Source organism: Carcharodon carcharias, chromosome 6, assembly GCF_017639515.1.
Source record: "Carcharodon carcharias isolate sCarCar2 chromosome 6, sCarCar2.pri, whole genome shotgun sequence".
NCBI lineage: Eukaryota > Metazoa > Chordata > Chondrichthyes > Lamniformes > Lamnidae > Carcharodon > Carcharodon carcharias.
Genome location: NC_054472.1, coordinates 74,845,720 through 74,868,320, shown reverse-complemented (window position 1 = coordinate 74,868,320; position 22,601 = coordinate 74,845,720). Strand labels below are relative to the sequence as shown.

The 22,601-nt window shown below is 43.3% G+C and overlaps 1 protein-coding gene across 1 annotated transcript in view; it reads left to right on the top strand.

Annotated features, from left to right (window-relative positions):
- LOC121278803 (polyamine-modulated factor 1-binding protein 1-like) overlaps nucleotides 1–22,601 on the top strand; it is a 357,653-nt gene that overhangs the window by 306,644 nt on the left and 28,408 nt on the right. Inside the window, exon 16 of the mRNA XM_041189256.1 lies at nucleotides 5,293–5,363. Within this exon, the coding sequence (XP_041045190.1) occupies nucleotides 5,293–5,363 (71 nt within the window). The remainder of the gene's footprint in view (nucleotides 1–5,292; nucleotides 5,364–22,601) is intronic.

Below are 22,601 nucleotides of genomic sequence, written 5' to 3'. Positions count from 1 at the left end.
GGTAAACACTTGGGAAAGTGACAGATGTCCGAGTAGGGGTGGGGTGGGGGAGGGGGCGGTGGTGGGAAAAGAGATGAAGAGGCCAAAAGCTGGGGATAAAACAATGAATAAAAATGGTAATAAATTTTTAAAATAATAATAATGAAAATAAGTGGGAAAAATAAATAAATAAAAATTAAAAAATAAAAATGAATAAAGAAAAAAGGGGATCAAAAAGGGGTGGGAATGGAGGAGAGAGCTCATGGTCTGAATTTGTTGAACTCAATGTTAAGTCCAGAAGGCTGTAAAGTGCCTAATCAGAAGATTAGGTGCTGCTCCTCCAGTTTGCGTTGAGCTTCACTGCAACATTGCAGCAGGCCAAGGACGGACATGTGGGCATGAGAGCAGGGTGGTGTGTTGAAATGGCAAGCGACAGAAAGGTCTGGGTCATGCTTGCAGACAAACTGAAGGTGTTCTGCTAAGCGGTCACCCAGTCTGCATTTGGTCTCTCCAAAGTAGAGGGGACCGCATTGGGAGCAGCGAATGCAGTAGGCCAAATTGAGGGAAGTGCAAGTGAACTTGAAAGTAGTGTTTGGACCCTTGAATGTTGAGGGGGAGATAGTAAAGGGGCAGGCATTGCACCTTCTGCGATTGCATTGGAAGGTGCCTTGGGAGGAGTTGAGGTGTTGGGGATGGAGGAGTGGACCAGGGTGCCCCGGAGGGAATGGTCCCTATGGAATGCCGACAGAGGGGGTGAAGGGAAGATGTGTTTAGTGGCAGCATCATGCTGGAGTTGGCCGAAATGATGGAGGATGATCCTTTGAATGCAGAGGTCGGTAGGGTGAAAAGTGAGGACAAGAGGGACCCTATCATGGTTCTGGAAGGGAGAGGAAGGTGTGAGGGCAGAGACATGGGAGATGGGTCGGACACGGTTGAAGCCCTATCAACCACCTTCCCATTCAATCGCAGAAGGTGCAACACCTGCCCCTTTACTTATCCCCTCCTCATCATCCAAGGGCCCAGACACTCCTTTCAAGTGAAGCAGCGCTTCACTTGCCCTTCTCTCAATTTGGTCCACTGCATTCGCTGATCCCAATGTAGTCTCCTCTACATTGGAGAGACCAAACGCAGACTGGGTGACCGCTTTGCGGAACACCTTCGGTCTGTCCACAAGCATGTCCCAGACCTTCCTGTTGCTTGGCATTTCAACATGCCACCATGCTGTCATGTCCATCCTTGGCCTGCTACAACGTTCCAGTGAAGCTCAACGCAAACTGGAGGAACAGCACCTCATCTTACGACTAGGCACTTTACAGCCTACCAAACTTAACACTGAGTTTAACAACTTCTGACCATGAACTCTGTCCTCCATCCACACCCCTTTTTGATTCCCCCCCCTTTTTTATATTCATTTTTATTTATTAATAACTGTTTATTTATTTATTTCCCACTTATTTTCATTATTATTATTTTTAAATTTATTTCCATTTTTATTCATTGTTTTATCCCCAGCTTTCAGCCTCTTCGATCTCTTTTCCCACCACTGTCCCCTCCCCCACCCCACCCCCACTAGGGCCATCTGTCACTTTCCAGAGTGTTTACCCTGGTCCTGTCCATTATCACATTCTGCTTTCCACTCTTTATTTCACTATTAGCACCTTCTTTAGCCAGTACCACCCCTATTAACAACCCTTTGACCTTTTGTTTATGACATCTTTCGCAATCCCTCCTTTGCCTTCTATCCAGCTTAACAGTATATATTTCACCACATTTCTACTTTAGCTCTGAAGAAGAGTCATACAGATTCAAAACGTTAATTCTGTCTTTCTCTCCACAGATGCTGTCAGACCTGCTGAGTTTTTCCAACATTTTTTGTTGTCATTTCAGATTTCCGGCATCCGCAGTATTTTGCCTTTATCCCAAGAATGTCTCCTTGCTTATGGCTCCTTGTTCTGATAAGCAGAGCTCTTATCACTCTGTTGTGAAACCTTTTTGCACAAGATAAAGGCAGGTGTCTCAGTCCAGGGCCTTTTCCCTGTGCTCTGGGCAACCTTCAGAGCAAAGTGATGGTCCAACCTCTCACTCCCTGGAAACATTACTGATGCCTGCACCTCAGCGGTTTTGGTCATTGCTGCCAGAATGTAGTGGGCAGGCACCACAGAGTTCTCTCATTCTCTCGGTGTGCTCTCAGCACCTTTAAGGAGGAGCTGGCCTTCATCTCTTCAGCATCTGTGATCACTGATGCTGTTCTCCTGAAGGGCTCCGGTGCTGAAGGCAGAAAAAGGACCAGATGCATCTAAAGTTTCATGGCTGCGTCTCCATGATATGACCTGATCACAGAGCGCAATCGAGCTGCCCTCGGCCAGACAGGAGTCAGACATTCTCAGAGGCTAAATGAAGATTTATGGAGTGTCCTCACTGCATGTCGTCATCATCTTCCTCCAGTCGAGTGACTATTAGGGCCTCCACTGTGTCTCCATGACAGGAGCATTCTCACAGAGGGTATTTGTGCTGCCATAAACCAGACTGGAGTCAAGTGTTCATTGATGCAATGTGAGGATCTATGGGGTCACCTCACCGCATGTTTTCATCATCCTCCACATGTCTAGCAGCTATGAGGGCCTCCCGAGTACGCCTGCCTCGTCTAGCCAGTGCAAGGGCCTCATCCCCGTCAACATTGCCTCCGAGGATCTCCTCACTCTCATCCCCATCTGAATCCTCCTCATCGAAGGAGACGTGCAGCTCCTCCATCTCCCCCTCAGCCAGCTCCACACCCTGTTGGAGCTTTGTAAAAGGCACAGCAGATGGCAATGATGCGTAACACCCTCTGCAGACTGTATTGCAGGGCTCCACCAGACCCGTCCAAGCCCTGGAACCTCAATCTTCAGAATTTCGATGGTATGCTCCATCAATGTGCAAGCTGCTGCATGAACCTCGCAAAGATGATGTCCATGACCTCATGGTTGCTTTTATGGGTGGAGGCTTGTGAGATCCCACAGAGGTCACCTGTGGAGCCCTAAATGGAGCTGCTGGCATAGAAATTGAGCGCTGCAGTCACTTTCACGGCCACTGGCAGTGGATGCCCTCCATGTCTCCATGGCGCCACATCCTGCAGTAACTGGCAGGTATGACCGACCAGTTCCCTGGACATTCACAGTCTTCAGTGACACTGGTTCTCGCTCATCTGCCGGAATGAAAGACGGCGTCTATAGACCCTGGGTGTTGCTAGACGCCAGCCTGCGACGGCTCGCTGTGGTTCTTGGGCAGTGTATGTGGGAGCCCCAGCCACCCCTTCTTCCAGAGGTTGCTGCTCCTGCCTCTGCGCAGCCAGGAGCCTCAGCCACTCTTTCTTCCGTCATCTTTGTGCTCTGTAGGCCATAAGGCATACAGCTAATTCACCAGGCTCCGTGATCCTAATGTGTTCCTCCTGCATGATGAAAGAGAGAGAGACACATGGTTAGCATGGGTGTACTAAGAACCTGTCCTGGTTAAGTGTGAAGGCCCCTTAATGCTTCCCAGAGAGTGCTGGCCACCACTTGGAAGGCCAGAGATTATTGCGCTGCATGGCTGCTCTGTTAGCTTGAACCATGAGGGAGACTGGTCCAAACTGGAATGATGACATTGCAAGGGGCTGTGAATGCCTCCAGCAGTGACTGCTCCATGGACAGCTTTAGCGAGGAGATTGTACAACGTGTGCAGTCGTCCAACTGTTCTGTAGTCCACTAAAATGTTGATGAATTTGCAGTCTGTGCCAGGGGAGGGTGGGGGGCACAGCAGTGGGGAAGCTCTGGAGCACTTCGTGACACTTTGATCCCTCTGCATTGCTTGAGTGGGCAGATAAACCAGGAGCCCGACTCCAATCATATCAACGTGGCTGTGCCTGAACTGTCTCTATATATTCAACGGCAGGGCTGTCCTTGCATCCCCTCCCTGCCCCCCCAACTACTAGTTGCCTTAACGGCAGGGCAGCCTTTAACCGCTCTCCCACCTCCACGAGTTGCCTCTACATGAAGGCTGCCCTTAACCCTGACACCCCTGAAGCTTGAAGTCCAACAGGTCACCTTGGTGAGCTCTGCACAACGTTACTGTGTACTCGACAGTATGTTCCCCTCAAAAGTGCAGGCCACCAAGTGCATGGCTTTTATGTGCTGTTATGAAACATATCTTGTTCTTTCCTGCTGACGTGGAATGGGCGGGGGGGGCGGTGGCACGATTCCGGCGGGCTGGTCTGATACTGTTATGCTGATGTATTACAATGAGGTTCTTGACATCTCCCGCCATCGGTGGGCTGACCGGACGATCGCGAACTGGTTTCCCGCCGTTGTAAAACCGTTCATTCCATATTGTCCACTCATGCCACCGATCGTGCCCAATTCCAGTGGACACGAGAAATTCCTCCCATTATCTAAAGCTGCATGAGTCATTTGTAACTGTAGTGAATCACTTGAATAAACAGGGCTATTGCTTAGCAAAAATAAAAATACTTGGAAAAACTCAGCAGGTCTGACAGCTTCTGCAGAGAGGAAGACAGTTAACGTTTCGAGTCCATATGACCCTTCAACAGAACTAAAGAAAAATAGAAAAGAGGTGAAATATAAGCTGGTTTAAGGGGGGGTGGTCCCCCCTTTTTTCCAATAATTTATATAGATTTTTCTTTTCCCACCTATTTCCATTATTTTTAAATGTATTTCCATCCATTGTTTTATCACTACCTTTTAGCCTATTTCGATCCCTTCCCACCACCCCACCCCCATTAGGGTTATCTGTACCTTGCTCGTCCTGCTTTCTACCCGTAATGTCACCTATTAGCACATTCCTTAGATAATATCACCACCTTCAACACCTTTTTGTCCTTTTGTCTATGACATCTTTTGGCTATCTCCACCTATCACTGGTCTCCTATCCAGCTCTACTTGTCCCACTCCCCTTAAACCAGCTTATATTTCACCTCTTTTCTATTTTTCCTTAGTTCAGTTGAAGCGTCATTCGGACTCGAAACGTTAACGGTGTTCCTCTCCGCAGATGCTGTCAGACCTGCTGGGCTTTTCCAGCTATTTTTATTTTTGTTTTGGATTTCCAGCATCCGCAGTTTTTTGCTTTTAACTTAGAGCTATTGCTTAACCTGTTCCTGTTGCAAGACACAGATAGTTAAGGAAATTCTATTTTTACTAAGTGCCTTTACCAAAATTGCTGTTTGACAAATAAACATAACTGAAATTCTGTAACTACTGCCTATGTTTCCTCTCATCTGCATAGCACTTGATAAATTATGGTCATCTGAAAATTCAATGCATGATGCTTTCTATTGAATAGGCATTACAGACTCATTCTGCCAATCAGCAGATACTTCTCAATCAACTCAGAGGTCTTCTGGAAGATCAAGAGTAAGTGGTTTACCATATCTGCAATTGAATATCTTCTAATACATTTCAGCTATTCATTTGAGATCCTTCCTAACATGCTGACAATTTCATTGTATATAATGAGCTTTAGCTAAATTTATGTGTTGAAGAAGTCGCTGCCATGAAGCAAGAAAATTGTATTTAATATTTCTAAAATATTAATATTGCAACAGATTCAATCAAAGTCAAAACATTTGGAAGTGATTATATTCTTTTGTCAGAATACAGCACCAAAATCTCCATCACAGATAGGGCAAGTAGGCAGGTCCCAAATCCACCCCAGCCTGAATGGGGATCAAACCTCATGCTGTTGGCATCAATCTGATCCACACCAGTTCTCCGGTCCCTACAGAGTCTGAGTTGCTGTGACAACATACATTTTTGCATGCATGCTGTAGCCTGAAGCTATGAATAGTGATGGTAGAGGTTCTAATTTCTTTCCATTACATGGCTGACCATTTCTCTCCTGCTCTCACCATCTGCCATTGGCATATGTTGGAAGGATTTACAAGTTGATGCTCAACCTGTTTGGCTGCATTATGAATGCACCTTCCTTGGCCATCAGGTCCTGGGTCCTGACTCAGAGGCAGGGACGCTACCACTGCACCTCAAGACCTGCTTTCCTCATATACTTTGAATAATAAGCTTGATTTCTAAGACTTTTATAAAAAATAACACTTTTATGTGCTCAAGGCTTTGAAATAAAACATTAGAACATGGAAAATGGATTCATTTAGATGGAGAAATTCTGAAAACATTATGTACACACAGCATTTGATTGGCTTCTTAGAAGTCATGAACATTTTTTAAGATTCTCAACAACATTGATGCCTTTGGTGCTTCAATTATTATATTATTGTGTGTAAAGAAAATATCCTTCAGTGTAGATTGAATTGCATTTTTTAAAAATTCAGTTTTTCAAGAGCGCACTCTTAGATGGAACTCTCTGGACTGAGAAAATAATTGAGATCAGGATCATTCCATGTCCCAACCCCAACCCCACCACAATTGCACCTGTTGGGTAGATATCCTGGAAGTGGCCAAATAAGAAGCTGCCTCTGGGAGCCCTATCTAATTTGGAACAGCAGCTGGGTTCCAGAGTTGGGAGATGCAATCAGTGCAACCTATGGATATGGCCACCTTCACAATGCGGATGCTGCTGAGGGGCTAACAGCAGCAGTGGCACAGTGTAGTAGAGATGCCTTCAGTAAAGAAAATAATGCTTGAGAAATTAATTGGAGTAAAAGCCAACAAAACCTGATGATCTAAGGTTTTAGAAGAGTTGGCAACAGAGATGGCAGATGCATTGATTTTGATCTTCCATAATTTCCTAGATTTTAGAATGATACATGTGGATCAGAAAGTATTACTTACGAAAGGAGGGAGAGAGAAAACGGGGAGTAATTGACCAGATAGCCTGACATCAGTAGTAGTGAAAATGCTAGAACTTATTAATAGGGGTATGGTAAGAGGACACTTAAATGTTGTAATGACCACAGTAGATAAGGAGGAACTAATGAATGTAGTGTATTTGGATTTTCAAAAAGCATTTAATAAGATGCCGTGCGAGAAGGTGTTGTGCAAAATCCAGGCTCATGGGATTGGAAGTAATAAACTAGTATGGATTGAGAATTGGTTAGCAGACAGAAAAAGCAGAATAGGGATAAAGGGTCATTTTCGGGTTGGCAGGCTGCATAAGGATTGGTATTAGGGCCCCAGCTACTTACAAATCTGTATCCAGATTTGCTGATGATACAAAGTTAGGTGGGAAGACACAGACTGCAAAGAGAAATAAGCAAGTTAAGTTAAGCAGATGGAATATAGCATGAAGAAATGTGAAATTATCCACTTTGATAGGAAAAATACAAAATCAGAATATTTTTTAAATAGCGAGATACTAAGAAATGTTGGTATTCAAAGGCACCTGTTTGTCCTTGAACATGAATCTCAGGAAGTTAACGTGCAGCTAGGAAAGCAAATGGTATTTCATCCTTTATTCCAAAGGAATTGGATTGCAAGAATAAAGAAGTCTCATTGGAATTATATAGGTGGGGGCGTTGGTGAGACCACGTCTGGAGTACTGTGTACAGTTTGTGTCTCCTTACCTTAGAAGGAGTGTAGTGTAGAAAACTAGTTTGATTTCTATGTAGGATGAGGGGTTGGTTGTATGAAGAGAGATTGAGTAGACCAGGCCCATATCGCATACAGTTTGGAAGAATGAGAGATGATCTCACTGAAACACATAACATTTTTAAGGAACTTGACCTGGTACGTGCTGGATGTTTTCCCTGGCCAGGGAGTCTGGAGCTGGAGGGTTACAGTCTCAAAATAAGAGATTGCCATTTTGAATGAGATGAGGAATTTTTTTTTCACTCAGAGAAATGTGAATTTTTGGAATTCTCTACCCTAGAGAGCTGTGGATGGTCATTCATTGAGAATACTCAAGACAGAGATCGATAGATTTCTGGATACTGAGCGAATCAAGGGATATGGGGATAGTGTGGGATGGTGGAGTTGAGGTAGAAAATCGGCCATAATCTTATTGAATGGCGGAGCAGGCTTGAAGGACCAAATGGCAAACACTTCTGATCTTTTTTCGTATGCTCTTATGTAAAGAGGTACAGGTTGCCAATAGATAAGGCTTAAATCCCGCAAGTGTGAGTAGGGCACAGCTGGAGTTTAACAAGCTTAAATTATGTAACATTCCATAATTAAACTTCCTGCTACTTTTTCAGGTATGGTCACACTAACATTAGGACATTGGCTTGCAGAACTATCTGGAGCTGAGTGCAAGGAATTCCAGCCATAGTGATGGGCCTACCCTTCCAGTCTCTTTAATGGACCAGGTTGACAGGCCTAAGTTCTTTGAGGTATTATGAATCCAATTGGCTCAGGTTTCAGATTACCAAGGCAGCCATGATATCCAAATCAGTGATATCCTTTGCTTTTATAAATGATTTGAGCAATCTTACTTTTGTAGGGTTAATGACCTTAAATCTCCATGTTCGATAATGTTATCTGAGTGTATAACACTGAGATAAAGCAAATGTATTACTTGAGGAAGCCAATTCTCTGACACGTTACCACAGGCTAACAGTAAAGACTTCTTCAGACTCCTTTACTAAAGACACTGGTTCATCCAAAACTATCTGCAGTTAGTAAATGCTGGTGCTGGCATGAGGTGAGTTTCTAATGGCAAAAGCCAGGAAAGCCTAATCATCATGGTTCTGGTCTCCATGAGCTCATTCAGTTCAACTGACAATTTTAAGGCAATATATGATTTTCAATTCCCAGTGTATCTTTTGTTTCTTTGAAGACTACAATTGTAAATGGTATGTCCCTGTCAAATCCTAGGTAGGCTGACCCCAAACCATAAAAATTCCTGCCCAAGTTATGAGAAACTACCTGTTGTTGCACACATAGGGCTGGATTTAATGGTTGCGACGGTGGGCCCGCCACTGGCTGGAGTGCTGGTGGCAACTTCATCAAGGTCATTCCCAGGTGTCCTGACGTGATTAAAAGCTAATTAAGCACCTGCCTGGTCAGCCTCGGGGTCCCCGGGTCCTGCAGGGAAATCAGAGGCTTGTCAGTAGCAACAGTGCAAAAGGGAGTGATGCCCATTGCCTGCACAGCAGTACGCCACGGGGGGAGGAACAGCCCTGGAGCCCCAGAATCCAAATAAGTAGGCTTGCCGGGGCCAGTCAGGTGATGAGTCCCTCTTGGGCACAGTGTGCCCTAGCAAGTTGGACCACCCTCTCACGGTCCACTGGCAGCTTGCACATATGGTGATAGAGTCACATGAAGCGAAAATGTTATTAATATTTTTAAGTTCTGTATTTTTTATTTTCAAAATTCTTCATCTCCCTGAGGCGGCTCTGTGTCTCAGGGAGCTTTTATTGTGCACACCCCCATGCATGCGCACACTTCTGCACTCGCGCTCCTCCCACCCCCACTCTGACAGCGCTGCAGCGCACCCTTCACGCTGGCTGGCCGTTAATTGGCCAGCCAACATGAATTCCATGTCAGGGCCTGATCATGGGTTTCGCAGCCACTCCCAGGCCCGCCTGCCGTGCTTGCCCGATGAGGGCAAAATTCTGCCCCATGATAGAAAACAGGCTCAAGGGGCCAAATAGCTCCTATTTCTTACGTTCTTATGTATGCAACAATTTTGGCAATTAGTGAAACAGAAAGGAACAGAGTTCAGTGGTAATAACACATTCTTGAATAGGATTAAATCAGGAGAAAAGGGCAAAACATTAAAATTAAAGGCACTTTATCTGAATGCAGCATGCATTTGTAACAAGTTAGATGAATTATTAGTACGAATAGTATTTATTATCCAATAGCCATTACAAAGAGGCAGTTGCATGGTGACCAAGGCTGTAATTAAATAATTGAAAATGGAAAAGGAGGGAGGCCTGCCTGATTATTAAGGGTGGCACAAGGACAGTTGTGAGGAACGATCTTGGGTCAAATGATCAGGAAGTTGAATAAGAAAAAACTTAGGGGCAGGATACACTGGTAGGAATAGTTATCGGCTTCCTAACCATAGCTATATTGTTGGAAATTATATGAATCAAGAAATAAGAGGCACTTATCACAAAGATGATGCAATCAATATAAGGTACTTTAATCTTCATATATAGCAGACAAATAGTGCCAAAAGCAGTTTGGAGATAAAAAGACAGGTTTTGTATGGGAAGTTGATCATGTGAAGGGGAGTAGGTGTTAGAGTGAATGGAATAGTAAGCCAGGATTTCATGGAGGCAACAGTTCCTTTGCAATCCTGTTTGTGGAGGTTGTGAAGGAGATGAAAACGGAGTTGGGGATCAATGAGGTTGGAGGTCTAATAACGTAATCTTAAGAGTATTGAGTGGCGGAAGCAACTGTGGTGGCAGGCAGATGCAAGTTGAAGTGACCTTACAACGGCTAGATCTAGGTAGTATGATACAAGAATTTCTTGTGTATGCTTGCTCTAGCACTGCTTCGATCCTTTGAAGGACACTGATAGATATGAGGTCAGCTTGAGAGAAAGCAACCTTATCTGTCCCATTTCCTGTCATGTCCCAAGAATTGGAATATTTAACAAATAATCAAAAGATCAGTATTTACCTTGGCAGCCTAAAATAGCAAATGGCCACATTGTACCACCTACATGCATAACTGTGCTCTTGGTACATGGTGACTTTTGTTATAAATTTTCCATTAACCAAGTTTGACATCAAAATGTTTCACTCGTTTCTAAATGAAAAATTACCATTGACTCAACATTTTCATGCGTAAGAAGTTTGTGTATGTATTACATTATAACATTTTTGCTTGTTTATTGTATGTATATTTGAAACATAGAATGAACTCTGACTTAACCTATCACCTACTAAGAACTGGAGGGAGATACTGTGGAGGCATAGGACAGGAGGCTGCTGACCTTTTACATTGATAAACTACTAGTGAGACATGCTTGAAGGCCTAGGGCATGGGAACTCACCTATCAGAGTGATCTAAGGTACAAGAGCAGAAAATCTAGAGCAAGCCTGACCAACCCATGGCCCGTGGGCCATATCCAGCCCCCAGAGCCCCTCCTGTGGACCCCGGAGCCAGTTTTCAAAATGCCGGTCAAACAGGTATGTTGGAGTGGAAGATTCTGCAAGGAGCTGCTCCTCCAATCACAACCCTACATTTGCTGCTGACAAGCTCACTGACAGTCTATAATTGGAGGAGCAGGGAACATCAGTGGTGGTGAGTTTGCTGGGGGAAAGAGGTTTTCTTTCAGGCAGGGTGCCAGGAAGGATGAGAGAGAGAGAACCATGGGAGGGAGCACGGCAAAAGTGCCGGGAACCCTGGGAAAGGGAGACTGGCTGCCAGGGCCCCGGTGGGGAGAGGCTGGCTTGAGACCCCAGGAAGGAGAGGCTGGCTGTGGAGCCCCAGGAGGAGAAGCTGGCAGTGAGGCCCTGGGGATGAGAGGCAGCCAGGGCCCTGGGAAAGAGAGGTGGCCGGCGTCCCAAAAAAGGCAAGGAGAAAAACTGGCAGTGGGAAGTAGAATAGTATCAACTGTTAACGAGGAAAAATCAGAGAGTAGTATCAAGGTAGATAGAATACTTGGCGAGTTTGATAGAATTAGAGTAGGTAACAGTAAGTCATTAGATGGGGTCAGAATAAGGGGGAAAATAAAAAAGCCTGAATCAGGGCTAATGTGCATGCATGGAAATGCACGGAGCGTAGTTAATAATATTGGTGAACTGCAGGCACAGGTTGACAAATGGAATTATTATCTTTTTGCTATAACAAAGACCTGGCTCAAAGCAGGGCAGGACTGGGCGTTAAGTATTCCTTGGTACAAGGCATTTAGGAGAGACAGGAAAGGAAGAAGAGTCGGGGTGGAGTGGCAATATTGATTAAAGATGGCATTACAGTACTGGAGAGAGAGGATGTTCCAGAGTGGTCAAGGACAGAATCTCTCTGGCTAGAGGTAAGGCATGAAAAAGGTGCAGCAACATTTATCGGTGTGATATATAGACCACCAACTAGTCGAAGGGATGTGAAGCAAGGAATTTGCAAAGAAATTATGGAGAGGTGCAAGAATTATAAAGTAATTATAATGGAGGACTTCAATTATCCAATTATAGACTGGGATAGGAATAGTACAAAGAGGCGAGAGTGGCGAGAGTTCCTAGAGTGTGTTCAAGATAATTTTCTGCAGCAGTATGTTTTCGTCCAACGAGAGGGCAGGCACTGTAGGACCTGGTTCTGGGGAATAACTTGACCCAAGTGGATCAAATATCAGTGGGAGACCCTCTAGGGAACAGTGACCATTGTATCATAAGGTTTAGGCTAATCATGGAAAAGGACAGGGAACAATCCAAAGCAGAGATAATTAACTGGGGGAAAGCCAACTTCGATGGCATGAGAATGCGTCTGAGTTGGGTGAGTTGAAATCAAATGTTGGCAGGAAAGACAGTGGCTGAACAATGGGCCAACTTCAAACAAAAAGTATTGCAAGCAATGTCAAGGTATATTCCCTTGAAGGGGAAAGGTAGGACAAATAAATCCAGAGTGCCCTGAATGATGAGAGAGATAAAGGTAAAGATGAAAAGGAAAAAATGTGCGTACAACAGATTTCAGGTTTAAAATACAGTGGAGAATCAGGCTGAATATAGAAGGATCAGAGTGTAAGTAAAGAAACTAAGAAGAAGAGCAAGGAGAGAGCATGAAAAGCGGCTGGCAGTGGACATAAAAGGGAATCCCAAGGTCTTCTATAAGCATGTAAATAATAAAAGGGTGGTAAAAGAAAGAGTAGGGCTGATTAGGGACAAAAAAGGGGACTTGCATTTGGAGGCTGGAGAAATAGCAGAGGTGTTGAATGAGTACTTTGCATCTCTCTTTACAAAGGACAAAGCTGCTACCCAGGCTGAGGTGGGAGAAGAGGTAACTGGTACACTAGAAGAACTTACAATTGGGAAGAAGGAGGCATTGGAAAGGCTATCTTTACTTAAAATAGATAAGATACCAGGACCAGATGAGATGCATCCAAGAGTACTGAGGGAAGTGAGAGTGGAAATTGCAGAGGCACTAGTGATAATCTTCCAGTCTTTCTTAGTCACAGAGGCTGGCTGCCACGGCCCCGGGAAGGCGCGGCTAGTTGTCAAGGCCTGGGAGTGAGGTGCTGCGGAACTCAGGATTGAAAAAAGGGGGTGGGGGAGAGGCTGGCTGGCGTGTGTGAGAGAGTGAGTGATTGTGCGCGTGGGAGTGAATGAACTTATGCGTGGGAGTGAGTGTGTGTGGGAGTGTGAATGTGCGTGTGTGTGGGAATGAGAGAGTGGGCAAAATTTTTAGCTCAGCAGACAGGTGTGCGCCCAACCCGCTCGAGTGTAAAATGCAGGTTGATGTTGGGCGAGTGTCCCGACATCAACGCGCAGCCGCGCGTTATTTCAGTCAGCGGGAGCGCGCCAGAGTCGGCAGCATCACGCCGACAATTAAAAGGCCTATTAAGGCCAATAACAAGGTAATAAAAATTTCCGCTGCCCGTCCAACCATGGTGGGTGGGCAGGCGAAAAGGCCAAGCGGCCTTTGCATTTTTTCGAAAACTTCATCCATGAACGGGATGAGATTTCCTAAAGCAAACAAAAGTAAAATAAACGTTGTAAAACTTAATTAATAGTATGTCCCTGCTCATGTGACAGAGTCACACAAGAGGCATGTTTTATAACATTTTCAATTTCTTTTTTTTTAAACTCTTCATCTCCCTGAGAAAGTTCTGTGTCTCAGGGAGATTTTCAAGCGCTCAATCGCGCGCATGCGCAAAGTTAGTGTTCGTCCTGCTCGCCCTCCTCCCCATGCCCACACAGGCAATGCTGAGCGCTGCCACTCGTGTTTTACACTGCGCAGGCCTTAATTGGCCCGCCAGCGTGAAATCGCCTTCCGGTCTCAATCGCAAGCAGCAGTCAGCTTCCTGACCACCCCCGCCTGCCCCAGTCGGGCCCGACCGACAAGGGCAAAATTCTGCCCAGTGAGTCTGTGTGTGAGAGTGAAAGAATGAGTGTGAGTGAATGAGTATGTGTGTGTGCGCGTGCACGATAAAGTGAGAACGTGAGTGAGTGTCTGCCTTACTCCCAGTCTCAAGTTTCTCACTCACTTCCACCACTACACACTCACAACCACTTACACAATGGGTGAGGGTGAGTGAGTGAGCACCCTGAGAAGGTGAGTCTGGCACACACACTCTGACCCTCTCATACTCTGGTCTTTTTTATTAATTACTCTTTTTCTAACTTAACAATTTATCTCTTTGACATTGCTTTATTTTTGCTCAGCAAGTTGTTTGTTTTCTTAATACCACGACTTTTTTTTGAAATTCAGTTTAATGTTGTGCCAAACCTTATGGGCAGAATTTTCTGCCTGCCAGGCGGGCCTGACCGAATCTCCAGCGGGCAGGGAGCCGATCCCCACCGGAGAAGTGGGCCCCACCGCCATTTTAAGTGGGCGAGCCAATTAAGGCCTGCCCTGCATGACGCCCGGTGGGAAGCGCTATGCACTTCCTGTGCGGGCGGTGGGGGGATTCCTCAAATGCTAGAGTGCACTCTTTCACCCTGGGCACGAGAAAGCACACATCTCCCTGAGGCTAAGTGCTGCCTCAGGGAGATCGCTTACACTTGCACAAACATTAAAAATAGAAAAATAAGAATTCCTTAACATGTCCCCCTCATGTGACAATGTCACACGAGATGGGACATGTTAATAAATTTCCCTAAAACTTTATTAAAGTTTTTTAAATCCTACATGAAACCTCATCCTGCCGGTCGATGAGGTTTCATGTTTTTTCTATTCCCCACTGGGGCTCCTGGCCTGCCCACCAACTTGAAGATTGGATGGGCAGGTCCTTTAACTGTCTTAGTTATCCTGTCAATGGCCTCAATTGGCCACTGACAGGTCGGCGGGCCCGCAGCTGATTTTGCTGTGCCCCCGCCTTCCTGAAGATTTAAGTGGGGCGCGGTGATGTCGGGGGTTCCGCCTGATGTCATCCGGCGTCATTTTGTGCGTTGGCAAAATCCAGCCCCATGTTTCGGAAATTTGCTCATCAGTCCCTTGAGTGAGAAAAAAATGGAAATGTGACCCCCGTCCACTACCCCAAGCAAAAAGATTGGACAAGCCTGATCTAGAGTAAAGAGTAGAAATGAACCAAAATGTGCAACACCTAATTTGTGTGGAGAGGTAAAGAGAACAGCTTGCAGTAGGTGGAAGTGACAGAAAATTCCATAAATAACTTTAGTGCATTATTATGCATTTATAAGCACTCACTCAAACTGGAAAGTGCTTCAAAAGACAATTAAAATCCCTATTGGAAAATTAAGATAGATTAAAAAAATGCAGATACCCAATGTAATGGATAGCAAACCAATTTTCTGATCAGAAACACCCACTTTACACCCAAAATTTGGCTCTTAATTGAAAAATCTACGCTGATGTGTGCAGAAGAGCAGCCTCCTTCCACTCCAAACAGAAGTAACTGATTGGCTTTCATTCGCTACTGATCTTTTTAGAATATATCTAGGGCAGAGAGAATGGAATGAATTAACTAGATTGCTTCATAGTCATGGGCCTCAAAGCTCCTGCTTCCAGTAGCAGCGTTCTTGAGACAGAGTTTGATTTATCAAATAGAGAGCTGCTCCTGAATGTGTATTTGGTTCTGATAACTATGTTGTTGAAAGGCCAGTCAATAAACTGGGCTTGTCTAACTTTTTCCATGGTTATAATTGTTCTCATCATTAATGCCTCATCATATAGTGCTGGATAAAAATGTTTCAGTTTCTTGTACACAACCTATTTTGTTCCTTTTGTCAAAAATATTCTTCCCTTAAACATCTGTGTGACAGCTGCTTACAGACTAGCTGAATTATCAAATGCAGTTTACTGTTTTTGCATTTTACGTGGAGTTAAATTAGGCTCCAGCTGGCTCTTGTTTCCTAAAAGGAGCTTTCCTGTTGTATTCAATGGTCAAATCTAGTTTACCAGCCTATGATTTAAATTATCAGCGTAAATTTCTTCTCTATTTGAACCTGCTGCCACATGTGACAAAGATTTTAGCTTGAGAGGGATATTTGTTGGCGGGGGAGATTCCAACATACTAAGAAATATTAGCAAGTTACAACAACTTGTCATCAATTTCTCCTTCAAATAAGTTCTCTGGGATTCTTCTCTCCTGGAGAAAATCCCAAAGTCTTAAAGCAATGTAGTCTCAGAATAATTTTAACTTAATGCTAGTAAGTAGATCCTTGAAAGATCATTGAACTGTTTTTACTTTGATTTTACCATGCTAATGACATTTGCTGATCCTTGCTTTGCTTTCCACAAGAGGAAATGTGTTTGTTAGTTTTCTTATCTCTGAGCAGAGATTATTAAGTTAGATATCATTGCTGATCTAATTTTGTTATACCCTCTTAAATAGAAAAATTCTTTTTCAGTAAGGCGTCATTCGACAAAGGATATTACATTCTATCTGGCGGTTGTTGTTATAAGAGATGAAATACAGCTGCATGGGTCACTGAGCATGCCTTCTCAAACAGCCTTGAACTAACCAGTTAAATCAAAAAAGGAAAACAGCACTTTGCACAGCCTCGCTTCTTTTGAACAGGGTCTTCTAATTCTTGGGTCAAATTGATGCTGTTTTCTATTTTAATCTTTGCCATAACATTCAATACCCACTGTACTTTCTTAAGTACCTAAAGAAACTTAGATTGGAAAATATACTTATTTTGACTAAAAACAAAAAGACACTTATTTCCCAAACTAATATTTATGTTAAGTCAGAAAATAAGCTGTCTTTCAATACCATGTAATGCTTAGGCCTCTTCTGGTCATCAATCCAGCTCCGACAGATTTGTCCTGATGGGGCTTCTCCACTCAGGCCTCCAAATAAATAGCAGATTGAGTCACAGTAACATCATCAGACCCAGATCTACATTTTTAAACAAGATCTTGCCAGATAGGGTCAGGTGTTCTGCTAACTTGACAGGGAGGCAGCAGGGATCAGAGGGCAAGTCCCTGCTATCATTCTGATTGTCTGGGCAAGTTAAAATCAGGGTCAATGACACCCCCATCCTGTGAAAAACATTTTTAAAATCATTTTGTTCAAATGTGCAAGCTGCCTTTGGAGTTGCAGCAGACACCGACAACATTTGTTGTATTTGTTCACAGGATGTGCACATTGCTGGCTAGACCAGCATTTATTACCCACCCCTAATTGCCCTTGAGAAGGTGGTGGTGAGCCACCTTCTTGAACCGTTGCATTCCATTTGGTATAGGTACACACACAGTGCTGTTAGGAAGGGTGTTCCAGGATTTTGACCCACCAACAGTGAAGGAAAAACAATATATTTCCAGGGCAGAATGGTGTGTCACTTGGATGGGAATTTGCAGGTGATGGTTACTGCTGTTTCTGTCCTTCTAGGTGGTAGAGGTTGCACCTTTGGAAGGTGTTGTCGAAGGAACCTTGATGAGTTGCTGCAGTCCATCTTGTAGATGGTACACAGTGTTGCAACCGGATGTTGGTGGTGGAGGGAGTGAATGTCCAAGATGGTAGGTGGGGTGCCAATCAAGTGGGATGCTTTGTCCTAGATGGCATTAAACTTCTTGAGTGCTGTTGGATCTTCACTGCAGGCTAGTGGAGAGTATTCCATCACACTCCTGACTTGTGCCATGTCGATAATGGACAGGCTTTGGGGAGTCAGGAGGTGAGTTGCTCTCTGTAGAGGTCCCAGCCTCTGACCTGCTCTTGGACCCACAGTATTTAGCTCAGTTCAGTTTTTGCTCGATGGTAACCTCCAAAATGTTGCTAGTAGGGGATGCAGTGACGGTAATGCCACTGACGGTCAGGTGAAGATGGTTAGTCTCTTGTTAGAGATGGTCATTGCCTGGCACTTGGTTGGCATGATTGTTGCTTGGCACTTATCAACCCAAGCCTGGATATTGTCCAGGTCTGGCTGCATTTAGACACAGACTGCTCTAGTATCTGAGGAGTTGCAAATGGTGCTAACGTTGTGCAGTCATCAGCAAACATTCCCCACTTCTGACCTGACAATGGAGGGAAGGTCATTGATGAAACAGCTGAAGATGGTTGGGTTTAGGACACTACCCTGAGAAACTCCAGCAGCGATGTCCTGGGACTGAGATGATTGACCACGAGCAACCACAACCATCTTCCTTTATGCTAGATATGACTCCAACCAGTCGGGAGTTTTTCCCCCTGATTCCCATTGCCTCCAGTTTTGTTAGGGCTCCTTGATGTCAAACTCGGTCAAGTGCTGCCTTGATGCCAAGGACAGTCAATATCACTTCATCTCTGGAGTTCAGGTCTTTTGCCCATGTTTGGATCTAGCTGTCATGAGGTCAGGAGCTGAATGGTCCTGGGGGAACCCAAACCGAGCATCAGTGAGCAGATTATTGCTGAGTAAGTGCCACTTAATAGCATTGTCAGCAACACTTTCCATCACTTTGCTGATGATCAAGAGTAGAATGATAGGGTGGGGAGGGGGGTCATAATTGGCCAGGTTGGATTTGTCCTGTTTTTTGGGACAGGACATAACTGGGCAATTTTCCACATTGCCAGGAGGATGCCAATGTTGTAGCTATAGTGGAAAAGCTTGACTACGGGCGCAGCTAGTTCTTGTGCACAAGTCTTCAGTACTATTGTTGGAATGTTAACAGTGCCCATAGCCTTTGCAGTATCCAATGCCTTCAGCTGTTTCTTGATATCACATGGACTGATATCATTCAATTAATATTAATGAGAACCAAGACCCAATTTAGGGCTACTTCTAGTCCAGGCAAGCATTGAGACTGCATCCCTGCCTTCATACAAGATGGGCGGATACATGACAAATTAAATTTATTGCGGAGAAGTGTGAAGTGGTATAATTTGGTAGGAAGAGCCAGGAGGGACGATATAAAATAAAGGACTCAATTCTAAAGGAGATCAGGTTCAGAGAGGCCTGGGGATATATGGGAGTAAATCATTGGAGATGGCAAGACATGCTAAGAAAGTGGTTTAAGAAGCAAATGGGATCTGGGCATAGAGTGCAAAACAAAGGAAATTATGATGAATCTCTATAACTCTGTTTAGGCCTAAGCTGGAGTACTGCATCCAGTTCTGGATATCACACTTTAGAAAGGATGTAAAGACTTTAGAAAAGGTGCAGAAAAGATTTATGAGAATGGTTCCAGGGATTAGAGATGCCAGTTACACAAATAATTTGAGAAGCTCAGGCTGTTCTCTTTAGGGAAGAAAAGATAAGAAGAGATTTGAAAGAAGTGTTCAAAGTCATGATGGGCCCACACAGAGTAGATAGGGAGAAACTTTGATGGAAGAGTTGAGAACGAGGGGACACCAATTTAAAGTGATTGGCAAAAGAACTAATAGCAACATGAGGAAAAACTTTTTTACGCATTGTATGGTTAAGATCTTGAACCCACTTCCTAAGAGTGTGGTGGAGGCAGATACAATCTGGACTTTCAAAAGGGAATTAGATTATCATCTAAAAAAAATGCTTACAGGGCTACGAGGAAAGGGCAGGGGAATGGAACAAGCTAAGTTGCTTTTGTGGAAAGCTGACACGGACCTGATGGGCCTAATGACCGCCCCTGTGCTGCAACCATTCTATGATTCATTCACTGAATGTCTTCATCAATAGGGGCACTGCCTCAAAATAAATACATTGGGCCCTATTTTAATTTTGTGAATTAATGCGTTTTGAGTGAGTAAGACTCTTGCCTATTATGTGTGCTGCCAGGCAACCTTGGTATACCAATGGTTACACATGGACTGAACACTCACAAAGCAGATAACCTTCTGATTCATATCTGGGGTATTCCTTTATAGAGTAGTACAAAGGCTAAGGAGTGACTGATGGTATGTAAGTTGGTCTTTGTTTGGAAGAGCCCAAGTTCTCAGACTTGCTAACCCCTGTTCCATGAAGAATGCAATGTATTTGCCAAATCTGGCAAAATGACTCAATGAAAGCATTAATCCATAATTGGACAGTTAATGTTGGCTGTGCCACCTGGGCTGCTGGAAAGCTCCCGCTTGAGGCAAAACATTTAAATGCTATTGTCACCTTGACTGATACTGACAGCAGCACAGCAGCCCTGGAGCATAGCTCAAAATCTATGTGAAAATAATGACATAACTCCCATATTACCTCCCTGCTAAACCTCAGCTTCCAAAGGTACTGCTCCACAGTAAGAACCCCATATACATTCTGAAGGCAATAAATCTGGGCAGTAAGGTAACAGCAGGTAGGTATCGACCTTCATCTGTGATGGCTGGCACCGACATTCAGACGAGCTTTCCATTCATTATCCTCTTATTCATTTTTTCTATATTTTGCACCTAAAACTGGTGGGAGTTTAGGTACTCATGAGAGGACAATCTGGGCCAATATTAACAATTAAATACCTGTCTAATCCGATAATTTTGATCATCTTGTGCTCTAAAGAAATCTCCTTATGTACCACTACATTGTGTTGTTAAGAGCAACATAATAGGTAACTTAAACAGATAATGCCTACAGTAAAATGAGAGGTTCAAGAAAATATTTATAATTACAAAATACTTGTTAACTGTGACCTTTCTAATCAATACTACTTAGTCATGTAGGGCATTGATAGTTTAGTTCCTTGTAACAACTTAAACTGCTACAGGAAAAAAAATTGTTGCCCCTTTCCTTACCTCATTTAGAAACAGCAGCAATAACATGCTCTATAACTTATTATCTAACTAAACCATCACTACTGGTTGGTAAGCAATCTTTGTGTGTGTGTATGTGTGCGTGTGTGTGTACATACAGAGCTGACAGTGACTGTTATCTTGGAATAGTTATTACTTAATGTCATTAAGTTCTCAGCTTCTTAGTATGGGTTAAAAAAACTTATAAATTAAATTCTACAATGTCCGGAAACATGGCTGAGAGATAAAGCACATTTTTCCATATAGACATTGATGTTCCATTACCAGAAGAATTTTTTTTCAAGGAGCTGTTTCTAATACAAATGCACTTATTAAAAATGATAGCTCAGGGCTGATTCTGGCTAAGTAAAACAGCATTTGTCTTGATATTTTTGGCTGTAAGCCAGAAAAAATGTTCTGGGCCTCTGTTTTTGGTATGCTAACAATTACTGTACAGTTTTTATTTACACACTAGTTCACTGGCCTTAGCAACTTCCAAAATGCAGATATATTACCATTTACTGTATCTCAGCCAAACTGTTTCGATGTGTTTTATTGCATTAGCATTTTTAAACTGCCTTCAGCTCCTTGGGTTTTTTAGTGTTGCAATACTGAATGTTTACATAAGTTGCAATCAGTGTGTTGTCTGCCAGCTAAACCATTAGCAACTTTAAAATATTAAATGGTGTTAAGCAGCAATGATTCTTTGAAAATTATAATGCACATTTTAGAGTTATTCATGTGGTTTTATAATTTTTCAAATTGATGTAAACTTAGTTCATTTTTTAATATCTATACATTGTATAATGTCAAGACTAATTGAACCTTACTGAAACTTAAGAATTTAAGACAATACAGAATAGAAAACTCCATTTGAGCCATCCAGTTCAGTCCTTGCCCAAACCAATTTGCCTTAATATAGACCTACCCTATTCAATCTGCTGAGGGAAGTGACTAAACACAAATTCAATTCTTTAGCAGTCTGTAAAACATCTTCTTGTCCATTATGTGATTTTTTTTCTAGTTCTGGAATGTAAGTGGAATATCATTACCTTCATTCTTTGACCCTCCATTCCACAATGACATATTTTCATGATCCTGGCAGTGCAGGTATCATCTTATCCCAGAGTATTTGTCCATTAGTCCATTTCTATCTTTATAACTTCCTATTGTAAAAATAGAAATATTTATAGCCAATTTTAAATGAGTTAATAAACACAGCTCTACTACATTTTGAGGGGAAAATGTCGTCAAATTTCTGAGGATTGTTAATTTTGTACTTTTCTCCACTAGTTCTATAACAACAAGTTTAAGTTAAACATTCTGCTATGTTTGTATTATGTACACCCTTCACGTTAAAAACCCAAATCTCAATTTACCTTTTACAGAGGGACATGTCAGTTCTGCATTTTTCTGTCTCCACAGTGTAAAGCCTTGTGTATCATGCAATAATCCTAACAAGTCATCTCAGAACTCTGTTTTATGCATCAAAGTCAATTCTGTAAGAATGTGAACATTTTGAACAATATGCTAAATATAAATTTACCAGTGAGTCATACAGAATTTTTGCCTGCAAGGGTCACCATGGTACTTCTTTTTTTAAGGTAGCCACTCTTCAATTAATCCATGTGTAATCAATTTTTTTCTCATATTATCTCCATTTCATAAAATGTTTCAGGATCCATGCCTTTGTCACTGAGAGGAGAGGCCTGTTGTTTTTTTCCAAGGCCATTTATAACGATACTCAGCAAGCTGCTAAGAACCACGCAACAGCTTAATAAAGGCAATTTTTCCCCTCAGAGCCTCAGCCCATTTCTGTGTCGCCTATTGCAGAACTAATCAGTGGGGACTGGATACTTTCAGCGCAGAGTCAGTAACAATACCCAATGGCTTGGGCAACTACAAAAAGAAATCAAAAATGCTAATGGAATGTGGGCCTTTATCTCCAGTGAGCTACAATACAAATGGGAGGAAGTTACACTCAAGTTGTATGGAGTTTTGAT